The sequence below is a fragment of the Chenopodium album genome, chromosome 3, assembly GCF_948465745.1.
Source record: "Chenopodium album chromosome 3, dcCheAlbu1.1, whole genome shotgun sequence".
NCBI lineage: Eukaryota > Viridiplantae > Streptophyta > Magnoliopsida > Caryophyllales > Amaranthaceae > Chenopodium > Chenopodium album.
The window spans coordinates 81,633,147-81,656,848 of record NC_137836.1 but is presented as its reverse complement, the minus strand read 5'-3'; the positions used below and the strand labels follow the sequence as shown (position 1 = coordinate 81,656,848).

The 23,702-nt window shown below is 33.7% G+C and overlaps 4 protein-coding genes across 4 annotated transcripts; 2 read left to right on the top strand and 2 right to left on the bottom strand.

The window, feature by feature from the left end:
• The first annotated feature begins 340 nt into the window (after positions 1 to 340).
• LOC145619633 (cationic peroxidase 1-like) lies at positions 341 to 1,800 on the top strand. The gene is made up of 4 exons (XM_081674342.1): positions 341 to 580; positions 689 to 880; positions 1,087 to 1,252; positions 1,397 to 1,800. The coding sequence occupies exons 1-4, from the start codon at positions 368 to 370 to the stop codon at positions 1,780 to 1,782; spliced, it is 957 nt and encodes a 318-aa protein (XP_081530468.1). The 5' UTR covers positions 341 to 367; the 3' UTR covers positions 1,783 to 1,800.
• Positions 1,801 to 2,022: 222 nt separating this feature from the next.
• LOC145619625 (biogenesis of lysosome-related organelles complex 1 subunit 1-like) lies at positions 2,023 to 2,955 on the bottom strand. The gene is made up of 3 exons (XM_081674336.1): positions 2,631 to 2,955; positions 2,332 to 2,537; positions 2,023 to 2,255 (listed from the first exon to the last, which is right to left on the bottom strand). The coding sequence occupies exons 1-3, from the start codon at positions 2,770 to 2,772 to the stop codon at positions 2,166 to 2,168; spliced, it is 438 nt and encodes a 145-aa protein (XP_081530462.1). The 5' UTR covers positions 2,773 to 2,955; the 3' UTR covers positions 2,023 to 2,165.
• A 3,461-nt stretch (positions 2,956 to 6,416) lies between these two features.
• Positions 6,417 to 12,017, top strand: LOC145619618 (peroxidase P7-like). Its single transcript, XM_081674331.1, has 5 exons — positions 6,417 to 6,819; positions 7,192 to 7,223; positions 10,715 to 10,874; positions 10,985 to 11,150; positions 11,387 to 12,017. The coding sequence occupies exons 1-5, from the start codon at positions 6,592 to 6,594 to the stop codon at positions 11,779 to 11,781; spliced, it is 981 nt and encodes a 326-aa protein (XP_081530457.1). The 5' UTR covers positions 6,417 to 6,591; the 3' UTR covers positions 11,782 to 12,017.
• Positions 12,018 to 19,712: 7,695 nt separating this feature from the next.
• Positions 19,713 to 21,407, bottom strand: LOC145619608 (LOB domain-containing protein 15-like). The gene is made up of 3 exons (XM_081674321.1): positions 21,275 to 21,407; positions 20,776 to 21,109; positions 19,713 to 20,461 (listed from the first exon to the last, which is right to left on the bottom strand). The coding sequence occupies exons 1-3, from the start codon at positions 21,286 to 21,288 to the stop codon at positions 19,907 to 19,909; spliced, it is 903 nt and encodes a 300-aa protein (XP_081530447.1). The 5' UTR covers positions 21,289 to 21,407; the 3' UTR covers positions 19,713 to 19,906.
• Between the last annotated feature and the right edge of the window lie 2,295 nt (positions 21,408 to 23,702).

Sequence of the window (23,702 nt, the reverse complement as noted above, 5' to 3'; positions counted from 1 at the left end):
TTGACAAACTTAACCAGATTCCCCACGCCAACAACGTTCACACACCACTAAGTGTCTAATCTAAGCATAATGTCAAGCACTAAGCATTTCTCAATAGAAATAATAGTGTAATCTGAGTGTCTAATCTAACCATAATGTCAAACACTGAGCATTAATCAATAAAGATAATTGTGTCATCTAACTTTTCATGTTCGCCTGTTTTGTTCAGTTGAACTCTGTATTTATTGACCACGAATGTTGAGTGAAAGGTGAATAAAAAACTAAATATCCGTGAAACCAAGTAATCCTATAAGTAGGAAGCCAGACTTGAGGATATCTTATAACAGAGAAACAAGTTCTATACATTGCTCTCCTCTCTTTGATTGCAATGGTTACTTCTATTAATATGACAAAGCTTAGAATCTTGCTGAGTTTGTTTCTATTAGGGACTGTCCAAGCACAGCTTTCAGCCAATTATTATGCGAAGACATGCCCAAAAGCTCTCTCCACCATCAAATCTGCAGTGCATAAAGCAGTAGCTGCAGAACATCGTATGGGGGCATCTTTGCTTCGTCTTCACTTCCACGACTGCTTTGTTAATGCATGTTGACGCTCCCTCTTTCTGCTCCCAAAAAGCCTTAAAAATATGCATGAAAGTGTATCAATGGCTAATAACTGACTTAATTTTATATGCTTTATGCTTGTGTAGGGATGTGATGCATCTGTTCTTCTAAATGACACCTCAACGTTCACAGGGGAGCAAACTGCAGGTGCCAATGCAGGATCTCTGAGGGGATTTACTACGATTGACAGTATTAAGTCTCAAGTTGAGAGTGTTTGCCCTGGTGTAGTTTCTTGTGCTGATATTCTAGCTGTAGCTGCAAGGGATTCAGTTTCTGTAGTAAGTAGAATTTAAATATATTTTGCATAAGGTGCACCCAAGAATTTCCTTTGCTTACACATTATACTCGGCACAAATGTCAGGAACCAAGATACGAGGCAGTGTTAAACCTAATGCTATATTTCAATGCACACAGAAACTAAAAAGCTTTATATCAGCTAGCTTTTGTCTATCAGACTGAGCCTTTTGTGTTTTATTATCTGCAGTTGGGTGGTCCATACTGGAACGTGCTGCTGGGCAGGCGAGACTCTACTACAGCAAGTTTAAGCACTGCAAATGCTGACATTCCATCCCCAAATATGGACCTCAGTGGCCTTCTATCTTCCTTTTCAAAGAAAGGATTGACAGCCAAAGAAATGGTGGCTCTAGCAGGTGAGTGATCCTTCTGGCTTTCCTTAATTGAGGAGAGTATCGTGATTAAATGTATGTTAAGCGCTCAACACTGACCATGAGACGTGCTATACCCTATAGTAGCTTTGTATCTGAATGGAAAATGAACATTGTATCATCTTGCAGGAGCACATACAATAGGGCAAGCCAGATGTGTAGTATTCCGTAATAGAGTTTACAACGAGAGTAACATCGATGCATCATTTGTTAGTTCAGTGAAATCCAACTGCCCAAACACCGGGGGAGACGACAATCTTACCCCCCTCGATTCTAATACTCCTGTCGAGTTTGACAATGGGTATTTCAAAGATCTGGTGAACAATAAAGGTCTGATGCACTCGGATCAACAACTGTTCAACAACGGATCCACTGATTCGCAGGTCACTTCTTATACCAAAAACCCATCTTCCTTTTATAGGGACTTTGCAAAGGCTATGGTAAAAATGGGAAACCTGAGTCCCCTGACCGGCACAACGGGAGAGATTAGAACCAATTGCTGGAAAACCAACTAAGCCGTAAGGCTGATTTGATCGCCGATCATGATCGCCGATCACTCTGTACTCTTCGATACTATACAAATCGTGTATGAAAATTCGAAGATGGTCGCTGTAAACTTTTAGCATTGAAATAATTTGCAAGCATGTACTCCTTAATCCTTGTACCAAAGTGTTACAATGTAATTTTGGAAAAGTTGGCTGAAATATTAGTACTCCGTATTATCTAAATTTGTCCAAAACAAATCTTAAGTCGCATTTATAATTCAATGCAATACACATTCAATGAACAATTGGTTGTATACAATACACCTGTCGTATACAAGACCTACTCGTAACTTAAAAATCCAACCGCTTGACAAATTAATAATTACAAAAAGAATAAATCATAGTCAAAGCCTTCAAGCTTGATGAATGTTGCGAATAGCAGTGGCAATACTTTTACAATCATATTCCATCACCTTAATCCAATTCTCAAAGTCACCAATTTCCTACAAACACAACAAAATCAACCAAAATAAGAAATAAATTTATAATTTAAGGTTATAATTTGAAGAATAATCAGACCTTAATTGCAGTATTAAGAGATCGAGAAGCAGCAAGCCATTGATGAGTCTGCTTCTGAAAACGATTAACCGTTGTAGTTAAAGCTCGAATTTCGAGCTCGATTTGCTTTTGATGGAGGAACGATTCTTGAACTCCGCCATTAACAGCATCAACCAAAAGCTCTGATACTCGAACACCTGCTTTCGTCGCTTCCTTCTTCGCTTTCTCTAATCAACAAAATACTAATCGATTCAAATTACATGATTTCTGCAACTAATTTCAGAAACTGATTTGAAAAAATGGAGGAGAGAGAAAGAGACCAGTTTGATGTCGGAGGGAAGAGGCGGAGGTTCGGTGTTGATGAAGTAAGTTCAGCAAGGAAGCTTCGAGACCGGTGGCGCCGCCGTCAATGGCGGTTGTGGAGTCGGATGTTATCGGCGGATTTCGTGGTGGTATTGACATCGGAAAATTTTGATTGGTTTTTCTCCGCCGTGAGAGAAACTTTCTGTTGTGTCAAGAATTTTTATTTTTTACGAACTATTTTTCTGTTTAATGGATTATGAATTCATTGTTTGGTAAGTCCATAAATTTTGGACCCCTTATTTCATTGGGCTGGTAATAATGTTGCATTGAGTCATTGACTATGAATTCATTATTTGGTATGGCTAGATTCAATAATTTTAGGGCCAAAATTGTTATTTGCTTCAAATAGAAATAAGTTCAGATTAGTGTTGGATAAGTTAAGGAAAATATTACGATTATGAAGTAGTGGTAGTACGATTTTACAAGTATGGAGTAATTTAGTTTTGATTAAGATTTTTCAAGGAAAACGATCCTAATCTCAATTATTATAACAGTTCTATTAATACATCTATGGAGTAGAATATAAGATGTAATACAAGTAAATGGTTTGGAACTACTACCAAATTCATTACTTGTGAAATTCTTACAAGTAATGTAAGCTTTGAAATTCTTTTTGCCACCTACCTTTTTTGAGTAGCATATGTGTAAATTTTTAGTGTGTAGCAATCTAACATCAAATTTTGTCTTAATGTAATATAGATCCTACCATAAACCACGTATCCATTCCTTAAATTATATATTTTTTAAAAAAATCAGTAATTGTCAACTATCCCTTCAAACAAGCTAAGCCTCCCCTTATGTTTAAAAGGCAAGAAAAGGAAATTAATCAACCTAATTCTTACTATTAAAAGTCTAATAAATAGTACTCCGTATATAGTATTCCATTAGATATAATCATTTGTTGTTTATGTTTGAATTGTGCATATGCCCTTAATGAGTCACGGAACCTTAACTTTATTTGTTATCTCCTTCATCGTCTATCTCTTCCACGATTAAAAAAAATAACCCATAAATAAACGACAATATCCATTCAAAAGAGAGCCGTCACGCAAGCATGAATATTCCATGAACTTCCCTTATTAGCTTTCAAGTATTGTCTGCGCTTATATTTGAATTGAAATCTTTATATTGAACCCATAGTACATATAAATATATAATCATGTTAGACTAGATGAATTCATTCTCACGTGTTCTTGGCTAATAATGATAATAATACTAGTAATAAAACTAATAATATTCTATTATATGCAAATTGTTGAAGCATATGATAATTAAGACGACATGAAATACCATTCTCTATTCAAGCATAGTATGCTGCACTACATATTTGCAACCTTTTTTTGCATTGTTTAGCTTGGAACTTAGCTGCTGCCAACTGTCGTACATTATAAAGTTGCATTAACTTTTTGACTATCATCTTATTTCTATTACATTCCACGCCTAACCCTTCAATTCGTCGACTATTCCCATCATACTAATTCAATGTCCTTCTTATTGCTCCGCATGCATGCATCATTGCATGGCACATAATGTTTGAATTAACATTAGCTAACAAAGTACTAAGTTTGCTATTTTCAGTTTGATCACTAGAATAATAAATTCGAAATTTCACCGTTAAGTGTTACGATGTAGTATGGTGAAGTACAAGCTAAGTGTGTGTGTTATATATAACGGTATTAGACTTTATAAATTTATTGACCACCAACTAACTCAACCAAAAGTTTAAGCTCATGATTGAGTTTCAGGAATATGTTTTATTCTCTATCACGCCCCTTCACATGAGAGACCGTTAGGTTTGAAGTGTGGATGTAGCATAGGCCCTCCTCATACCATGAGCTTAACTCGTGACCATTCTGTCACGCTGTCTCTTAATACCATGTTGAAGGACCAATTCAACTAAAAGTTTAAGCTCATGGTTGGTTGAGGTCCAGAATATGTTTTATACTCTATCATTGACGACTCTCTCAAACAATAAAAAATGTATTTAAATTGATTAGTGTATCCTGTAATTGGACTAAATGTGTATCAGTATTATGTATGTGTTATTAGGCACCTAGCTTAGCTTGATGATTTATATAATTGTAAAGAACAAATTGATGAGCTAGTAACAGTCTTTTGTAGCAGAATTTTCAAACAAGATAGATGTAGATTGGTGCACCAATTATTAGATGCTAGACGTTGGAGGATAAGAATTAAATTGATAGGATCTAAACTATGGGTGTTAAGCATCAATTATCCACTGAAAGTATTATAGTCAACCATTAGGTTTGGACGAGGACATAATCACTTGAATTGTATGTTTGAATTAAAAATATTACTACAATTAATATATAACTAGTGTGAAAAGAATAATTCGCATATAGTTCAGGTCTTGAGGAGGTGCTAATTACTTTCACATAAATATGTGGACTTAATAAATTACAAATTGGTTCTACAATTAAATCTTATCGGCTTACATCAGAGTGTAACACATATATTATATATTATTATCTTCAAATTAAAAGTCATCACAATACATACACGTACTATTATTTTTTTATTTTTGGAAAAACACGTGACACCGAAATTGAAGCAAATTTATATAAATGATAAGAAGGTTATATACAGTTATTATAAAAAACAAAACAAGCTCGCATAATCAAGTCAGTTCCTTGATCAGGAGGGGTTGATGAGAGTCTTAAAACTATACACGATCGGACATTAGTAATTAATCACGGGTCATAATAAAGATTAAAATGGAAATATAATGAAAAATTGTCTTTAGCTTTCCATCTTCATTGAAGAAGGCAAACAAGGAATGCCAATTATGAGGGGATCGGATTTTACTTTAAATTTTTGAACCCCTTTTAATTTTTATACATTCAAAATTTCAAAAGTTTAGAGTTATTCTTCAAAAGAACAATTATTTTAACGAAGATATTGTCCGGTTGTTGGTCTGCTTAATCTTCTTTTTTGCTACAAATGCAAAGATATAATTGGTCGGCTGCTATATATTCTCTAACTAATTTAATCATATTGATTAAAGTAGAATGTCAAACATTAAATTCTCTAATACGTAACTAAAAAGTAAAATTGTACAGTAAAATTTAAAGATAAGATAAAAGGCTAATCATACAACATAAGACAAAGTCAATTGGTGATCAAACATGCATGTTTTTAGAGAGTCAAATAATTTTTGTTACGACATCTTTATCACTGATGATCTAAAGCAGCGCAGCCTCAACAAATTTGCATATCAAGGCTTTGTTAGTGGACCCCATTTCTTTGAAATTGCTTCTTATAAACACTTGCTTATTGTTGCTAAATTTTCTTTAGCAGCATGCTACTAGGTAATACGGAGTAACCATGATTGATATACTGTACGCAATAAATTTTAATCAATATTTATAGAGCCGAATTCATATTATCTTACCTTAACTAGTTAAGAACTATGAACCAATAACATTTCAATATGTAGTAATTAAACTGAAAATGTAGTCGTAAAACGAATGACTCAAAGCATTGGATGTGTCCTCCAAGAGTCCATGTACATGACCGGTAGTACATTGTGTGATTGTGAAGTTATTTAGGAAGTAAAATTGTTTCTTTTTGGTCACTCAATTAAATTAAATACGGAGTACCAAATTCATAATTAAAATCTCTTTAATTTAGTGTTTAATTAAATGTAATAATCAAAACTTATAATAAAAATGGGTGAATGGAGGTAGGCCGTCATGAGCAGTCATAGTAGATAATTTCATGCATGGAACTTTCAATGAACATGCACAGCAGTAGGTAAAACCAGGTGGTCCAAAGTGCCATAATTCTAAGATCCTAGTATTTTCGTCTCTATAAATACACCCACCTTATCTACTCTATTTTGTTGTACTAGCTCATCTTACCTTCTTTTCTAGCAAAATAACTAACTAGACGTAAGAAATGGCCTCTTCAAGTAGTTCAACTTCCAATTTGATTACAATAGTCTGTTTATCCTTTCTTGTGCTCTTCATAGGCACTTCCTCTGCTCAGCTCTCTCCCAATTTCTACTCTAAGTCATGTCCTAAGCTCTTCGGGACCGTCCGTGCCGTTGTTAAATCTGCCGTGTCTAAGGAACCTCGCATGGGCGCCTCTCTTCTCCGACTTTTCTTCCATGATTGTTTTGTCAATGTAAATTAACTCTGTCTTTTTTTTTAATTAATTCGCAACTTTAAACATCCTTTTACTCAAATTTAATTCTTATGGTTTAAAAAAAAACATGTACAAATTTAAAATTTAATCTAATGCGTATATTTCTTCATTCCCTCTTTCTATTTGAAAAGCTGTAACACTAACCTTCCAACCTCAAGGTTAGGAGCCGGGCTTAGTGTTGTTCTACTTAACATTATTACGAAATTTAAATTTTGAATGTAAGTTTTCATAATACAGCTACTACATATCAATATATGCTAGATAATTAAATATCTAGGAATGGCTTGCATGATCATTTTTTTTTTTTTGTCAATAGTTTTCATAATAATCATGATTTGTTGAACATTACAGGGGTGTGATGGCTCAATTCTATTGGATGATACTGAAAGGATTAACGAACGTGCTAACAAGTTTATGATTAACGACAATTAACAACAACGAAGGCGGAAAACAAGCAATAAACGAGACAAGGAGAATTTACCGTGGGAAACCCGAGAACCGGGAGGAAAACCCACCAATCCACTATGGAGTAACAATTTGATGAAGAACAATGTAGATTACAAGCTTTAATTACCATTAAAGCTCCCACCCCAACTCACCCTCTCAAACACTCAAACCCTAAGTGTTTGGGTTTACATGAGGCTCTCTATCTCTACATCTTTCCCCTCATCTTATTTCTCCTTCTTATTTCTCTCTACAATGACAATACAAGAGTATATATAGTGCTAAATATAATCCAAGGGCTAAGATTATAAGTAACTAGCAAAGGAGAAATCAAGACCGTAAAACCGAGGCTCAAACGCAAAAAACAGAGCCCCGAGAAACCCAGTGGAGCGGGCGCTCCAATGGACAGGAGCGGCCGCACCATTAAACTGGAAGAAAAGGCAAAACGAGCCTCTATGGAGCGGGCGCTCCCATAGAGAGGAGCGGGCGCTCCCACAAGAGGAGCGGCCGCTCCGCTTTCCCCTGCAAAACAGCTTCTCGTAAAACAGCCATATCTTCCTCGTTTCTTGGCCAAATTAAGCTTATGACCAGTCGTTGGAAAGCTCTTGAGACGAGCTATCACCTCCAACTTGAATCATCTCAATATCACTTCTAGATCTTGAGATATGGTCAATTTAAGTCAACCCTTTGTCATCCACCATTGCTTAACACCAAGCAATAGCCCATAGCTTAAACTCCTAAGCTATGCACCCCCCTTTGCCTTCTTGAACCGTTCTCCACACTCTCAAACCCAACAATCTCCCACCTGGAGATCGGTTCAAGTGTGAGAACAAACACACTACACATATACTCTCATGGCTTCTCCATTGTGCACCAACATCTCTCCATAAGCCTCACAATCTCCCAACCCGGAAATCGACTTATCATCACAAGATCACACCAACACAATGAGCCAACCATTGTCATCAACATCTTTGCTAATCACCATAGCAAAGATCCGTTTTCTCTACACCAAGAAAACAAACCCACTTCCTCTAAACCAAGGAAGTGACATCAAGGTCTTCACCAACCTTGACAAACCCATCACATAACCGAGGGACTTTGCCATGTTCTCCAAGCACTTTCACCATGCTCTAAACCGAACACACCCTCTAAAACAAGACACAAGCCAAAGGAATCCTTCTTTGCTCTTGGAACAACTCACCATGCTCCCACCCGAACAAAACATCCTTTGCTCCACTTGCTATTCCACACACAATACCCATGTGTGCAACACATGTCCTCTTCACCAAGGAACACCACCGAAGTCTACACCAACTTCGACACAACCATTTCCTATTCAACAAGGAAACACCATCTCCTCTACACCAAGGAGACCAACACAAATCCTCTACACCAAGGAGACCAAACATCAAGATCAACACCAATCTTGATAAACCACTTTCTCTCCACCAAGAAAGCACCACTTCCTCTACACCAAGGAAGCAAACCGGAGTCTACACCAACTCCAACACACTACCTTCTACGCACCAAGAAGGTAATGCAAACATTGAGATCTCAACCAACCTCAACAACACACCCATTTCCTCTACACCAAGGAAATGACACCTCCTCTCAACCGAGGAAGCAAACATCAAAGTCTACACCAACTTTGATAAACATCACGTTATCCAAGGGATTTTCCAAGTTCTCCGAGCACTCCAACCGCACTCCACACAAACTCACCCTCCGTGACAAACACAAGCCTTTGGGCATTTTCCTTTTGTTGATGGAACACTCCTACCATGCTCCCACCTCAACAAACACCCATACTTGCCTTTCACACATGCTAAACCACATGTGCATTCACCACTCACAACCATCATGTGAGCCTTCATGATACACCTTCACTTGGCACGTCTTTCCGGTCTTCTTCTATCATTGAAACACCGAACACCACGGCTTCTCTCCAATGACAATCCAACCAACAATGCCTACCGCAAAGATTCACATCACCTCACAAAACCCATGTGAGACCCCTTCACTTGACATGCATTTCCCGGCCATCTTCCACCATTGAAACACCAAAACCATGGCTCTTCCTCAATGGCAATCCGACCAAGCCATGCCTCCGCAAAGAACACACCCCTCATGACTACCCATGTGTTTCCCAAGGTTACAAGGCACCACTCCATTGTCCCATGAACTTCAACCGAGTTCCCTCAACAATTTCTCCATGGCCCTCCCTCACACACACCATATAGCCACTAATGATGTTGAGTTTACTACCGGATATCAATATGGGGAAATTTTTGAAATCCTTCAACTCCAACATCAACACTCCATAGTTTCCAATCCTCCTACTCCGTCTTCCATTGTTAATCAAACACAAAATTCAAGACTTTTCAATTTCAATAACAACCAATTGAAATCCATACCAAAGACTCAAATTTTGAACACCCACAACAGCAAAATTGAAAATTTAACACCAAAAATTCAATCTTTGGACTTTCCAATCACAAACAACAAGCATACCACACAAACTAACCCTAAAAAACCGCCAAAACAACCTTGGCTCTGATACCAATTGAAAGGATTACGAATGTGCTAGCTAAGTTTGCGATTAACGACAATTAACAACAATGAAGACGGAAAAACAAGTAATAAACGAGACAAAGGAGAATTACCGTGGGAAACCCGAGAACCGGGAGAAAAACCCACCAATCCACTATGGAGTAACAATTTGATGAAGAACAATGTAGATTACAAGCTTTAATTACCATTAAAGCTCCCACCCCAACTCACCCTCTCAAACACTCAAACCCTAAGTGTTTGGGTTTACATGAGGCTCTCTATCTCTACATCTTTCCCCTCATCTTATTTCTCCTTCTTATTTCTCTCTACAATGACAATACAAGAGTATATATAGTGCTAAATATAATCCAAGGGCTAAGATTATAAGTAACTAGCAAAGGAGAAATCAAGACCGTAAAACCGAGGCTCAAACGCAAAAAACAGAGCCCCGAGAAACCCAGTGGAGCGGGCGCTCCAATGGACAGGAGCGGCCGCACCATTAAACTGGAAGAAAAGGCAAAACGAGCCTCTATGGAGCGGGCGCTCCCATAGAGAGGAGCGGGCGCTCCCACAAGAGGAGCGGCCGCTCCGCTTTCCCCTGCAAAACAGCTTCTCGTAAAACAGCCATATCTTCCTCGTTTCTTGGCCAAATTAAGCTTATGACCAGTCGTTGGAAAGCTCTTGAGACGAGCTATCACCTCCAACTTGAATCATCTCAATATCACTTCTAGATCTTGAGATATGGTCAATTTAAGTCAACCCTTTGTCATCCACCATTGCTTAACACCAAGCAATAGCCCATAGCTTAAACTCCTAAGCTATGCACCCCCCTTTGCCTTCTTGAACCGTTCTCCACACTCTCAAACCCAACAGATACCTCGTCTTTCAAAGGAGAGAAATCAGCAGCTCCAAATTTGAACTCAGCAAGAGGATTCAATGTGATTGATGAAATCAAGTCCAAAGTTGAGGAGGTCTGTCCCGGAGTTGTATCTTGTGCTGATATCCTGGCCATTACTTCCCGTGACTCTGTCGCTCTAGTAAGCTCCTATACCCTTTAATACTTGCTAGGCAATCGAGTTTTCGTAAATTTGTAACAATAATTAAAGCTATGTAACTAATTGGATGTTCTTGTTACTATCTATTGCAGCTTGGTGGTCCTAACTGGAATGTCAAGCTAGGGCGTCGCGATTCCAAGACAGCAAGCCAGACTGCTGCCAACAACGGAATACCACCCCCGAGCTCTAGCCTTACTAGTCTCATTTCTCGGTTTCAATCTCATGGTCTTTCAGCCAAAGATATGGTTGCCTTATCTGGTATATATACACACCTCTGTTCTGACTTTCATAGTTTATATAGTTTGTATGGTTTTACTTCTTTAAATGAATATATTATTGAGTCAATCAAATTATACTCTTTCCATCCCGAAATAATCAATTTGGATTTTCACGGTCACCAAGATGTATACACTAACACAAAGTACCTTTAAACTAGCAAGTAGTGTATCATGTATATATACATGTGACTAATATTTTTATTTATTATGATGCAGGAGCACACACAATAGGACAGGCAAGGTGTACAACATTCAGAGCACACATATACAATGAAACAAGCACAATCGCTGCTTCTTTTGCAAGCACAAGGCAAAAGAACTGTCCTAGAACAAGTGGAAAGGGCGACAACAACCTCGCTCCCTTAGACTTTCAGAGTCCTACTCATTTCGATAACAAATATTACACAAACCTCGTTACCAAGAGGGGGTTGCTACATTCAGACCAGCAGCTATATAGTGGTGGAGCAACTGATTCCATCGTTCGATCATTCAGTAATAATCCTGGATTCTTTAGGTCAGATTTCGCCACTGCCATGATCAAGATGGGTGATATTAGCCCTCTCACCGGCTCTCAAGGCGAAATCAGGAGGAATTGTAGGAAGGCCAATTAAGTTGATCAACCAAGAAGAATGATCATGTTATAGAAAGAAAAAAAAAAGTTTGCATAATCAGCAAAATTGAATTTGTTTTAGCTAGGTACCAAATTTTAATTATTATTTGTGTGGGTTGTGAAATTATTTTTGGTTGTACTACTGAGGGAAGCACAACAATTTTTCTTCAAGTGTGACATAATATTGTTTTCAATTGTAGAAATTTCTGGTCAATAAAAATGAAGCTTTCTTTTGCATTGTTTCTTATGGGCTTGGGTTATGGGCCAGGGAACAAGTTATACTTCATGGCTTCCTTACTTAATTTCACAACTTGGGTTGGGTACAAATTTTCCCCTAGACTCTAGTGTATGCAGCTTCCCCTACACCCCCCTCTATATTACGTCATTTCATCATCTAGTGACATCTTTTGCTGGTTTTTTTTCCTCTTTCTTTACTTTCTAATCAAGCAAGTATGTAAATATTTTTACATAACCAAATTGCTTCATTTTCTCTCTCCTCATTTCACCAATTTCATTTTCTCTCTCCTTGTTTTCACTGATTTCATCTTCTTTCTCCATTGTTTTTTTCCCCTCTCTCTTCTTCCATGGAGATTTCGAGCTCAATTCCATGGAGTCAATTTTATAGATTTATTTTCTCCATTTTCTTATAGTTGTATTTTTATTTTGATTTTTTTTTATCTAGTTTAAATTTATGGTTTGATTGCAATTTCTTCTATTCAATTGGTTTATATATTTGTGTTTTTTTTATTTGATTGCAATTATTTCGATTTTATTGATTTGAATTTAGTTAGTTGTATGTTTCCTATTCAATTACATTTGTTATTGCTATTGTTATTGGCAATGTAGGTTGTTACTTTTGTATTATTTGTTGTTTTTGTTTTTTTAAATGATTGTTAGTAGGTTCAATTTGGTAAAATTGAGTATTATTGATCTTTGCAGCAGTCCTGTATTCGTGATTTACGAAAATTGAATAGGAAAAATTATTGGAAAACTTTTATACACCGTAATTGAACATGTACTAGTTTATAAATGAACAATATTTTTTAATGATTGTAAATAAACATTTAATTATTTATAATTGAACATCTAATCATGGAGTATTAAAATTCACCGATTATGGTTAACGTATCATTTACAAATTTATTAGTGATCAATAAAAACAAACAACCTTCAAGTATTACAAATTTATTATGAACAAATAACTCTATATCTAAAAATTAATAACATACAAGTATTAAGATATGTTATAGGCTATTCATTAATATGCAAATGAATATATATCAACATGAATATGTACTATTTTAATGTTCATTTATATATGCGTAAACGTTTACTATTACATTCTAGAATACGAAGTATATTTTATAAAAAAAAAAAAAATTAACATGTTCATGACATAATAGGTGTTTTAGTATCAAAATGAACATTTAAGTATATGTATATTTTTATTTAAAATAAATACATTTAATTGTTAAAAATAAAATGATAATGAATCATAATGAAGATGTGCATTTATCAATATAAAAATGAACAATTTTTACATAATAAATTTTTGTTTGAACAACCATGCATCTGTTCCTTAAAAAAAAAAAAAAAAAAAATTACATGCATCTGATGCATGTTTTATAGGATAGACACTATTTTATTGGTATTGCTGAGTAATTTAATTGACTGTCTTTTAGTCTTCTTTATAATAATAATAACACGTGTATTGAATTGAAAATGAACATATATACATTAATATGTGAATAACCATGTTTATAAATATTGTACTTTGTAATAAATATATATCTAAATGAAAATAGATGTTTATAAATATGAACATATAATTATTTAAAAGTGAACATATGTGTCTTACAAAATGAATAACTTTATGTATGACAATGAATAAATATTAAAAATTAATTGTACATTTTTCTATATATAATAAAATATATTAAAACTTAAACAAACATCTAATAAATTAACATCTTATATCATTATTATTGCAATGTAAATCTATCTATTAAAATGAAATGATTAGAATGAAAATGGATATCTATTAATATGAAAATAAATATTATATTTTAAAATACAACTCCACACATATTATCCAACACAATAAACGTTTCGATCCGAATTTGAAAAATCCAAGCCCATGTTATTGGTTCATGTTGCTGGACGAATCCATGCCTTATTGATCTCCTTATTTTTGCTGTAATGTCTTCCCTTTTTCCTTGCTATTGTGTGATCTAACTCACTATATCTACGATTCTTTGTTTAACTAATAGGAAAAAAAATTAATGTATTAGATTTGAGCAATATCAGAATAAGTGTTAAATTGAACCAATATTTATATGAATATGAAAATGAGTGAATATAACAATTGACATGATTGATATGAAAATGAAAATCTATTAGTATATAAATGAATATATATTAGTATGGAAATGACCATTTATCGATATAAAAATGAACAACTATTAACACATAAATGAACATATTTACGTATTCAATATGAAAATGAACAACTATTTCTTTATAAATGAGCATATATTAGTTTGAAAATGATCATGCATGAAAGATAACAATTGATGAACATGAAATATATACGCGAATGAACTCTTGAAGCTATATATCAATATGTGATTGACCACAGGGGTGGCAATTCGGGTCAGTGGGTCAGGTTCGGGTCAGATTTCGGGTCAATTTCGGGTTATGCTTAGAAATAATAAAAAATAGTGCAAAACTTAAAATTATTACGAAATATGAAATTTTGGTCAAATCGGGTCGAATTCGGGTTATTCGGGTTCGGATCGGGTCGGGTTCGGGTTTCTCTCTGTAACTTCGGGTCGGGTTCGTTCGGGTTATCGGGTCGGGTCAGGGATAGCCGGCCCTAATTGACCATATATTCATATGAGAAAATGCATATATTGAAATATTCAAAATTGAAATGTTCATGAAACATTTGAAGTAGATAACAAAAGAATATGAACATTTATCAAATTTCTAATAATCGTATGTTAATATATGAAATTGTGAATGACCAAATACTATTGTGTGATTGAACATTTACCAAAATAAAAAATGAACATTCGTCAAATAATTTTCCACTTCAGACTATGAAAAAAATGAACATTATTACACGAATGACTATGAATTATTAAATAAATGAGCATTTATATTAATTATCTATTAATATGTAAATGATAGTTTTTTCAAAAAAAAAAAAAAAAAAAAACATATGAATAATAGTATACAAATGTATAGATGAGCATTTATCAAAATAAAAATGAACATTTATCAAAAGTAAAAATTCACAACGAATTAATTTTATTAATACTTAAATTTTTCCAGAACATATGTTTTCCTTATTTGGAACTGTTTTCTTCACTGTACAAAAAAAAAAAAATCAACTGACTAGTTTTTGAACAAAAATTCCTAAAAATATAGCAAATACTTACGTTGATGCATTTTCCATTGTTGATGTTTCGATTTTTGTTTTGAAATACAATAACAACAAAAATTTAGTAAAACCTAGGGTTCATACTTGTTTTTGAACCAAATATAAACAAAATATCTTATTTTTTTCGAATTTCGACCTTGTTTTGTTGAATTTTGTAATGATTGAACAATTTTTATTGATAATTTGTCACTAATTCGTAGAAATTTTCTATTAGAAAAAGTATATCAATGGGTTTGGAGAGAGAAAATACAAAATGGGTGTAGAGAGAGAAAATGGAGAAAAATGGGTAAGGAGAGAGAAAATGAAATGATTTTTTTTTTCTTTAAAAAAAATTAATGAGGGGGTAAAAAGTGTGGTTATTGTGCAGTTACTACACAATTGCAGAAAGTTGGGTTATTGGGATTGTTTAGGTGTTGTTTAGGAAGGGGGTGTAGGAATAGATAGCTACACTAGAGTCTAGGGGTATATAATTATGGGTTGGGTAGGTTGGGCACTTGGGCCTACTCATGTATTATTGTGTCCAAATATTTGCTGCTATCTTTAATGTACTCCGTAACTTCTTTAATCTTTATTAATGATTAGTTATTGTCTTAAAATTGCTTGCAAAAGAGCCCAATCAGGCAAATTAGTAGGGTTTGTTATATAAACATCGGGATCATTTGCTTATTTAATCAACAAATGAGCAAATAATGTTTTTACTCATTTGTTGATTGAATGATCAAATGACCCCGAGTATACTATACACCCGGATCTACAATAATAGACTCTTATTCAGCCTCTAACCTTTGTAGAATTGTAGGGTACTATGGTTATAAAAATATTGCTTTCATGTGTGACGTGGCAACATTTTTTTTTTCTAAAAACAAAACGGCTTACTAAGGGTTCGTTTGGCATTGTTATGGTTTTCTGTTTTTTGGTTTTTTGTTCTCTAAAAGTATATGATATGAGTCCCATAATGAATCAAAAATTATATAAACTTATTAAAATTATGATAATTATGAAAACTGACAACAGAAAAGTGGAAACTCCTTTTTCTTGTTTCCTGTTTTTGGTTTTTGGTTTTCAAAAAAACAGGAAAATGAAAACCAAAACTGATGCCAAACAAGCCCTAATAAATAAAGGGTCGTGCCCAGTTTATCTTTCGTAAAAACAAAATTTGTTTAGTGGGGGTATAAGCGTCTTTTCATGTACTAGTTGAGGGGTACATGCGTAATTTGCTAAATGCAAATTACAACAGTAATTGGACAGTTGTACAAAAGTATTGAATAAATGACCACACTTTTAAAATATATTTACAGAAATTGCCAATTTATTAATCTGGCAAATAAACTTGTATTTGCCCATAAATAATGTTAGCAAATTATTGTCCCATCATCTAACATTTTCTCATAGTTGCAAAGAGGTATGTACCCGTGAATATTCTTAAAAAAATCCTCTCTCAACGTGATTATATTTTCTCATACTTGCAATGAGGTATGTACCCGTGAATATTCTTAAATCCTCTCCCTCGACGTGATTATTATCGAATTACGAAGGATTATTGTTGGAGTTGGATTCTCACTTCCCATAGAACTATATATAGTATATATATCTGACATAAAGTCTCTGAGAGTAATTGTCAAGATCATAAAGTCGACATTTTAGAGTACAAAAACATCTCCATTTGCTACCTTTCACCTCTAAAATATGGTGCCTTGATGGGAAGTTGCGTTGTTCACACTAGTAAGGGTCTGTTCACATTTACTTAATTTTAATTCAGTTTAGTGCAACTCCAATTAGTTTAGTTCGGTTCAGTTTAGCTCCAATCAGTTCAATTCGGTTCAGCTCCTAATTTCCCTCTCTAAAAAAATATTTATTTCAGCTTAGTTCAGTTCAGTTCAGCTCAGCTCCAATTAGTTCAGTTCAGTTCAACTCAGTTCAGTAAATGTGAACAGGCTCTAATTAACAATCCTCAAACTAAATTATAATATAACCCTAGTTTCCATTAGATTATTTATAGTATTATAAGTCATCATCTCAAATTAATTAAACAAAGAAAGACTTAATTGCTAGCACGAACAAGGGAGGAAGAGTCAATATTATATAAAATAATAATTATATAGTTGATTATAATATATGGTTAAGAATTAAATTATACCTTAATTTCAATCAATAGACAAAAATCAGAAAACTATGCAGTACAATTTATATATGAAATAGCCTGACTAGATCCTAAATTAAACAACCATCCCATACAACCATCCCATGAACATGATCTGCTATTTTCCAAGTCCCACTAGCTTTGAATTAAATCTTTTCAGCCAGAAGCTGTGTTAATTAATTTATTGAGCAAATAGTACTATTTAACTGGATCTTACGATTAATATTAGGGTTTTTAGTGTATTAAAGCAGCATTGAAATCTGCTAATCTAACCATGTGATTACCCCTTTTTTGTGTGTTATATTCTCAACATCTCTTCTGCCTGAGTTTTAATTACCTTTGCTATATTTATTTGTTCACAAATGTTAATATCGACAACATGTAATAATGGCATCGACTACAACAGACTAGGTGCATTACAAGTATTAGCACCGTAAAACAAACTTGACACTTTTGGTAACCTTCGGGACCAAAATATATTTTGTTAGACTCATGCTATATACTCGTATTTTTTATTTTTTAACCTAAGTTGCAATGATACGATATTTTCTACCAATATGAAATATGACTAAGAAAATAGGAATATTTAGACTTATCAATTCGGGTAAATGGGTTGGATTCAGGTTAATGTAAGGGTTGTGCTAAAAAAACTATCTCACAATGTCATTACAAAATAAAAATATGATAAATGAGTCCAATTGGGTCGAGTCTCGGGTTCGGATTTGGGTTGAGTTATTGGGTCAGAGTGTCAAACCAAGAATTGACAGCTCTAGGCACAAGGAAGCGCAAATAGGGTTGGACCTAATAAACAGAAAATTGCTGTTAAATTGTTGAATAATTTAAAAAATTAGTAATCTGTAGTTCTGTACTAATGAGTTGTAGACTATAGATCAAAGGTGCTTAATAGATGCGACATGTTTAAGCAATGACGACGTGACGCCAAATTCCATCACAACTTCTCCATTTTCTAAGGTTTCCAAACGTACAATGGTACAAATTTAAGAATTAAAATACGCATTTGTATAAATCTATCTGATTTTCATACGGATCATAATGCATACGTGTACAATATGTAATTGTATGTAGACATGCACGATTCCCCATATCTAAATAAGAAATATTTTGATAATAATAATAATAAAAATAAATTTTGAAGTATTAAAATTGATGTGCAATATTTGGTAGTAGTGATTAGTTTTTGTTATCCCATATTCCTACTCAAAGTAATAAGCTCCCCACGCTAAGGAAACGCAATTTGTATATAGTTCAATAAGGTTGTTGCCATTTTTATTTGACCGTTCAACAATAGTATATATATACATCATATATATTACATACATTTTGCATAGCATAACACTTAAATTAAACTATGATATAATATACAGCTCATACTTCTAGTGAAATTATTGTACTGGTATTATATACTAATTTGGTTAAAAGATTTTGCTCCCATTTATAAGTTAAAATTGATTTGATATACAAAGTATCAACCAAATTAGCCAGCGGCCATAGCATTTTTGTGACATCAAATGCATGATGGAACGATAAAGACCTTTTCATCAGAGAATATTGTTGTGCTTTACATCATCAGATTAAAATAATAAAATCGGAGGATAATAAATTCTATGGACTTTGATATAAACTTCAAGTATAATTTGTTAGAAAACACATTTTTCTAAATAATTAGGTTTATGTTTTCATTTTTCAACATAAATCGAACTATATTAACCATGACATAAAAAATTGAATCAATCTAAAAAAAATGATAACCGGTTTAAAGTTTAGACTATAAAACATGTATTGTTGGTAAACCGACCTGTGATCAACCAAGCTTGTTCAATACCGAGTACATACATGATTCCGTGGACCAACATATCGTACATATATATGTCACCTTCATGTCGATCACTTTAATCTTGAGAAACCTAATAGCCCAATGGTAGCAAAATATATATCATACGGAGAGTATCAGAGAACGATGTAAAATGTGGTATGCAGTCTCTATCTTCACTAATTTTAGAAAGATTATAACTAATCTTTGGTTGCAGTTGCGTCCTTTGTTGCTCACCGTCTCATTAACATATCAATCTTTGCTTTCACATTGTACTAAGAAAACTAATAAGATTGGTAGGAAATGGACGTACTTAATTAAATTTTAGAACATTTTTGTCAACGTTGTTCAATAGCTAGGAAGAAAAAACCATTGGAAATAATATTATTGTATTGCACGCATACTACCCCGTTTCTTATAGGCAATCTTTAAGGAACGGAGAAAGTTGTACACATTTATATATAAAATTGATAAACAATTATTGCGGGTTCTTTAAAAAGGCTAACAAAGATTCCATTAATGGTTAAAAATAAAATAGATGCTGTAAATATTGTGTAAGCTCAAATGTTCAAGGTAGTATCAGTATTATTTTGCCTTAATTATTTGATTAATCTAAACTAATACTAACAGACAATGTTATAGTAGAAAAAAAAGTGTCTTTAAGTCTAAACTACAGTTTTGTGAAGGTAAAAATAAAAACTCATAAAGTATCAATCAAAATATGGAACACTACTATGATTATTAGTTGATATAGAATTAAACCCGGTGTTGGTAACGGAATGATCAGGAGGTGGGGGTGGCGGTGTATACAAGGAGGCGGCACCACCGGAGGATGAAGACGAAACCACGACTGAAGCAGAAGACGGAGGAGGAGGAGTAGCCGGTGGAGGCGGTGTAGATGCTCGTTGAGACTGAGACTGAGGCTGATGCGGAGGGGATTGTACCTGTTGTGGTAAACTAGCAGCAATAACCGCGGCAGCAACAGAAGTAACCAAAGAATTATTGTTGTTATTATGATGATTATGATGATGATGAGGATGATTAGTAGCATTATTAGTAGCAGAAATGAGGTTATTTGCTGCTTCTCTATATTTGTACTTCAAAATTTCAGCCCTAACTGCGTTAAGCTCCGCTTGTAATGTTTGAACTTGTTGCTGTAAAGCTGATATTGCACCCATGCACCCGTATACTGGATCTCTTAACCTCACGTTCGCTTCGTATACTAGACTATTGGCCGCGTCTGCCCTTTGATTATCCGGAACTTCCTATAAAAGAAAAAAAAAAAAACACCGTTAAAGCAAATTAAAGAATCAATGATAACATATATAGTAGAATGAACAATCAGAACCAATAAAAATATATTGGTTCTGATTGTTCTGTTAACATATATAGTAGAATGAACAATCAGAACCAATAAAAATATATTGGTTCTGATTGTTCTGTTACAATGGCTGTCTTCTGAATTATGCGAAGACAACCATTGTAAATAAATTAAAAATATAAAAATTGAAAAAAAAATAAAATAAATTGAGAAGTTTAAGTTAGGCTGGTGAAAGTAGTTGGACTAGCTAGGACATACCATGAGCAACTTGGAGACGTTGCTAGCACCAAAGACTTTGTGAACGGCGGCAAACTTTTGGGGTTCATGAGGGGAGAAATAAGGGGAGAAAGGACATTCCTCGGCGCATCGTCGCCGGAGAAGCTTGCAGGCAGCACAAGGGGTGATGGTGTTCAAAGTTGTACCTAGATGTGGAGGAGGACCTACACCCATCATGTACGATCTCCTTCCTACTATCTGATGATTATTATTGTTATTGTTATTATCATAACAATTATTACTTGCCACCATTGATTTTGAAGCATTGATTTCTCTCTTTATCCTTTTTCCTATTTCTTCCTCTTCAAATCTCTCCCTGAAAATGTCACCAACACAAAAAAGTCAATATCTATATATAAAATTCACTATAATAAATAAGAACGATACAATATATATACATTGAATTGGTCATGTAAATTAAATCAACTAAAACAAAGGTTTATTATATATGATAGTACTCAGCTCAGCTCGGCTCATTTACCTTTCTCTGAACATTCATATGTTGTGTAGAAGAAGAAGAGGGAGGCAAGTAAGAAGTGGAGGGGGATAGAGAAAGGGTGGTTGCTTAAAAGGCAAAGTCAAAATTCCATCAATGGAGCGAATAAAACACAATTTTTATTTTTGTATCACCAAATAATTGATGAAATACGTAGATATAAAATGGTACGTAATTTATACGGTAGTTCTTGCATACAATTAATTAAGAAATTTGTTATTCTCAAAAAGAGATCGCAAAAAAGAAAATTCTAGAGGAAATTAGAAGGAAAGTGAACACAAATTATGAAAATATATTGGTAATGCCAGCTCTGATTCATGCTTCCCCCACGTGTGGTTACTTCACGGCTATGAAAGCCAATTTATCATTGACCGCATTATTTTAATTTATATTTGGTTTTTTTTTTAGAGAAATCTATTTGTGATTTAATTGAATTTAGACCATAATCCTCTAATTAAAATTTGCAATTGGCCAATATGATCAATTTTCACATTGTCATATACAAAGTGTAAATATGTAATATAAAATGGATGTAAAGTGTAACTAAATGAGTACTCCATAATCCGTATATGTTAGTGTATGATTAAATCTTATGAGGTGACTATTATTCAAATTTTATAATCTAATCTCGTCATTTTTTCTTGTTTTATTTGTGCTCCGTATAATGTCATAATAATAAGTCATAATTTATGAGTGATGTTATTACTTATTCACCCCAGGCCAATTAGTGGATTTGGCCGCAACATTATGTTAAGTGAAATCTGAAAGAGATAACACTAAATGACCATTAATTTAATTTTCAAAAGGTTATACGTTAATTATGCACCTATTTAATTTGTGGTACACCTTATTAGACTAATTTTTCCTTATATGAATAATTATTAGGACTGACTAGTGAGTAGTGACTACTAAGCCTTCAAACTTGAATTAGTGAAGAGTGATTAAGCGGGAAAGCATACAAAGTAACAAAAGAGGTAGTTGACTCAAGAATGCCGCTATCCTGATGTTAGGTAAGAAAATGAGGCAACTTAGATTATCCAATCGGGTACAAACAAAGCTACTAAATACTAACCACTAAACATAATACACTCACTGTTTTTAGATGTTTCAAATTTAAAGGTTGGTTTATATGTACTTAGTGATGTTTAAGGTTGTAAATTAATTAACCATTCGATTTATCTGTGTATCATTAACTTAATTGTTTGTAATTTTCAATCAACGTCAAGATATGATTTAACGATAACGTATTATGGTTCTAAGTTATATGAATGAAAGAATATACAAGTATATAGTATTTAAAAACTATACATGATCAGGTATATCAAACACAATGCAAAGCATAATTTAAAATACAATTTCTCATTATTTTAATTGTCAAATTTTTAGTTAAGTTGATGTATGAACTCTTGGATCAAACAAATTAACCTAAGACCTAACACAACACAATGCAAAATTGCAAATTTACATATTGCTCATTAGCTTAATTATCTTTATTTTAATACAAGTATATTTTTTTGTTAAAACTTACAATCCGGTGTTGCTTAGAGTTGAAACCCATGACTCATATGAGCTCATGAGTTCTTGTTTGACCCGAAAATTAAGGCTAAGAAATCGCACAGTTGTTTCAAATTAAGTAATTTACATACACCTTATATTAACTACTTCACATGAGTGTCCAATTAAATAATTTGGTACTTATTAGCATTTCCTTCTTGCATGCATACTTAATTACTTTATAATTATATTATTCTACATGAAGAATATTATTGCAGTCAATCTAACTTCACCGGCCATCATGTGACTAGGTTTTTCTCTCAATTTATAAATCCCATTTTCCAAACCCCAATTATGTTACAATTAATTAATATTAATTGCAATTATGAATACTATGATAAACCAAGGTGTAAAACATGACATAAGCAGCAATGATCAAATAATCATAGTTGCAAACTTAAAATTTTCAATCATCCAATGTTGTGTATGTGTTCAATAAATTTATTGATTACTAACAAAAACATATTTTTATACATTGGATATAATATCGAGTGACTATTTAAAGTAAAGAGAATAGCACTAATAGTCCTACACTACTAGTTTACTACAAAGGGTATGTTCTCTTCAACTTATTTTTAGTTTAGTTCCTAATTTTCTTCTCTCAGTTCAGTTCAGCTAAATTCAGTAAATTAAAACATGCCCTAATGCATCATACATATATCGATATATCATACACGTATGTGTGATCGCTTGATCATATCGGACTTAATGATGTTTAAGTGATGAATGATACACGGTGCATCCAACAAATATTAGAAAGGCTTATCAATCCATTAAGTTGTTCATGACTACATCGATTCCGTCAAACAAATGTTCATTACCAAGTCAATTAGTCAATGACAATGAACTGTAGGTAAAA

Excerpts from the sequence above, each read along its gene's own strand:
- LOC145619633 (XM_081674342.1), top strand. The coding sequence starts at position 368 with ATGGTTACTTCTATTAATATGACAAAGCTTAGAATCTTGCTGAGTTTG. Across the intron at positions 581-688 it reads TCCACGACTGCTTTGTTAAT|GGATGTGATGCATCTGTTCT; the intron begins GCATGTTGACGC and ends ATGCTTGTGTAG. Across the intron at positions 1,253-1,396 it reads AGAAATGGTGGCTCTAGCAG|GAGCACATACAATAGGGCAA; the intron begins GTGAGTGATCCT and ends ATCATCTTGCAG.
- LOC145619625 (XM_081674336.1), bottom strand. The coding sequence starts at position 2,772 with ATGTCAATACCACCACGAAATCCGCCGATAACATCCGACTCCACAACC. Across the intron at positions 2,538-2,630 it reads TTCCCTCCGACATCAAACTG|AGAAAGCGAAGAAGGAAGCG; the intron begins GTCTCTTTCTCT and ends TTTGTTGATTAG. Across the intron at positions 2,256-2,331 it reads CTCTTAATACTGCAATTAAG|GAAATTGGTGACTTTGAGAA; the intron begins GTCTGATTATTC and ends TTGTGTTTGTAG.
- LOC145619618 (XM_081674331.1), top strand. The coding sequence starts at position 6,592 with ATGGCCTCTTCAAGTAGTTCAACTTCCAATTTGATTACAATAGTCTGT. Across the intron at positions 7,224-10,714 it reads TCAATTCTATTGGATGATAC|CTCGTCTTTCAAAGGAGAGA; the intron begins TGAAAGGATTAA and ends CCCAACAGATAC. Across the intron at positions 10,875-10,984 it reads CCCGTGACTCTGTCGCTCTA|CTTGGTGGTCCTAACTGGAA; the intron begins GTAAGCTCCTAT and ends TATCTATTGCAG.
- LOC145619608 (XM_081674321.1), bottom strand. Across the intron at positions 20,462-20,775 it reads ACGTCTCCAAGTTGCTCATG|GAAGTTCCGGATAATCAAAG; the intron begins GTATGTCCTAGC and ends TTTCTTTTATAG.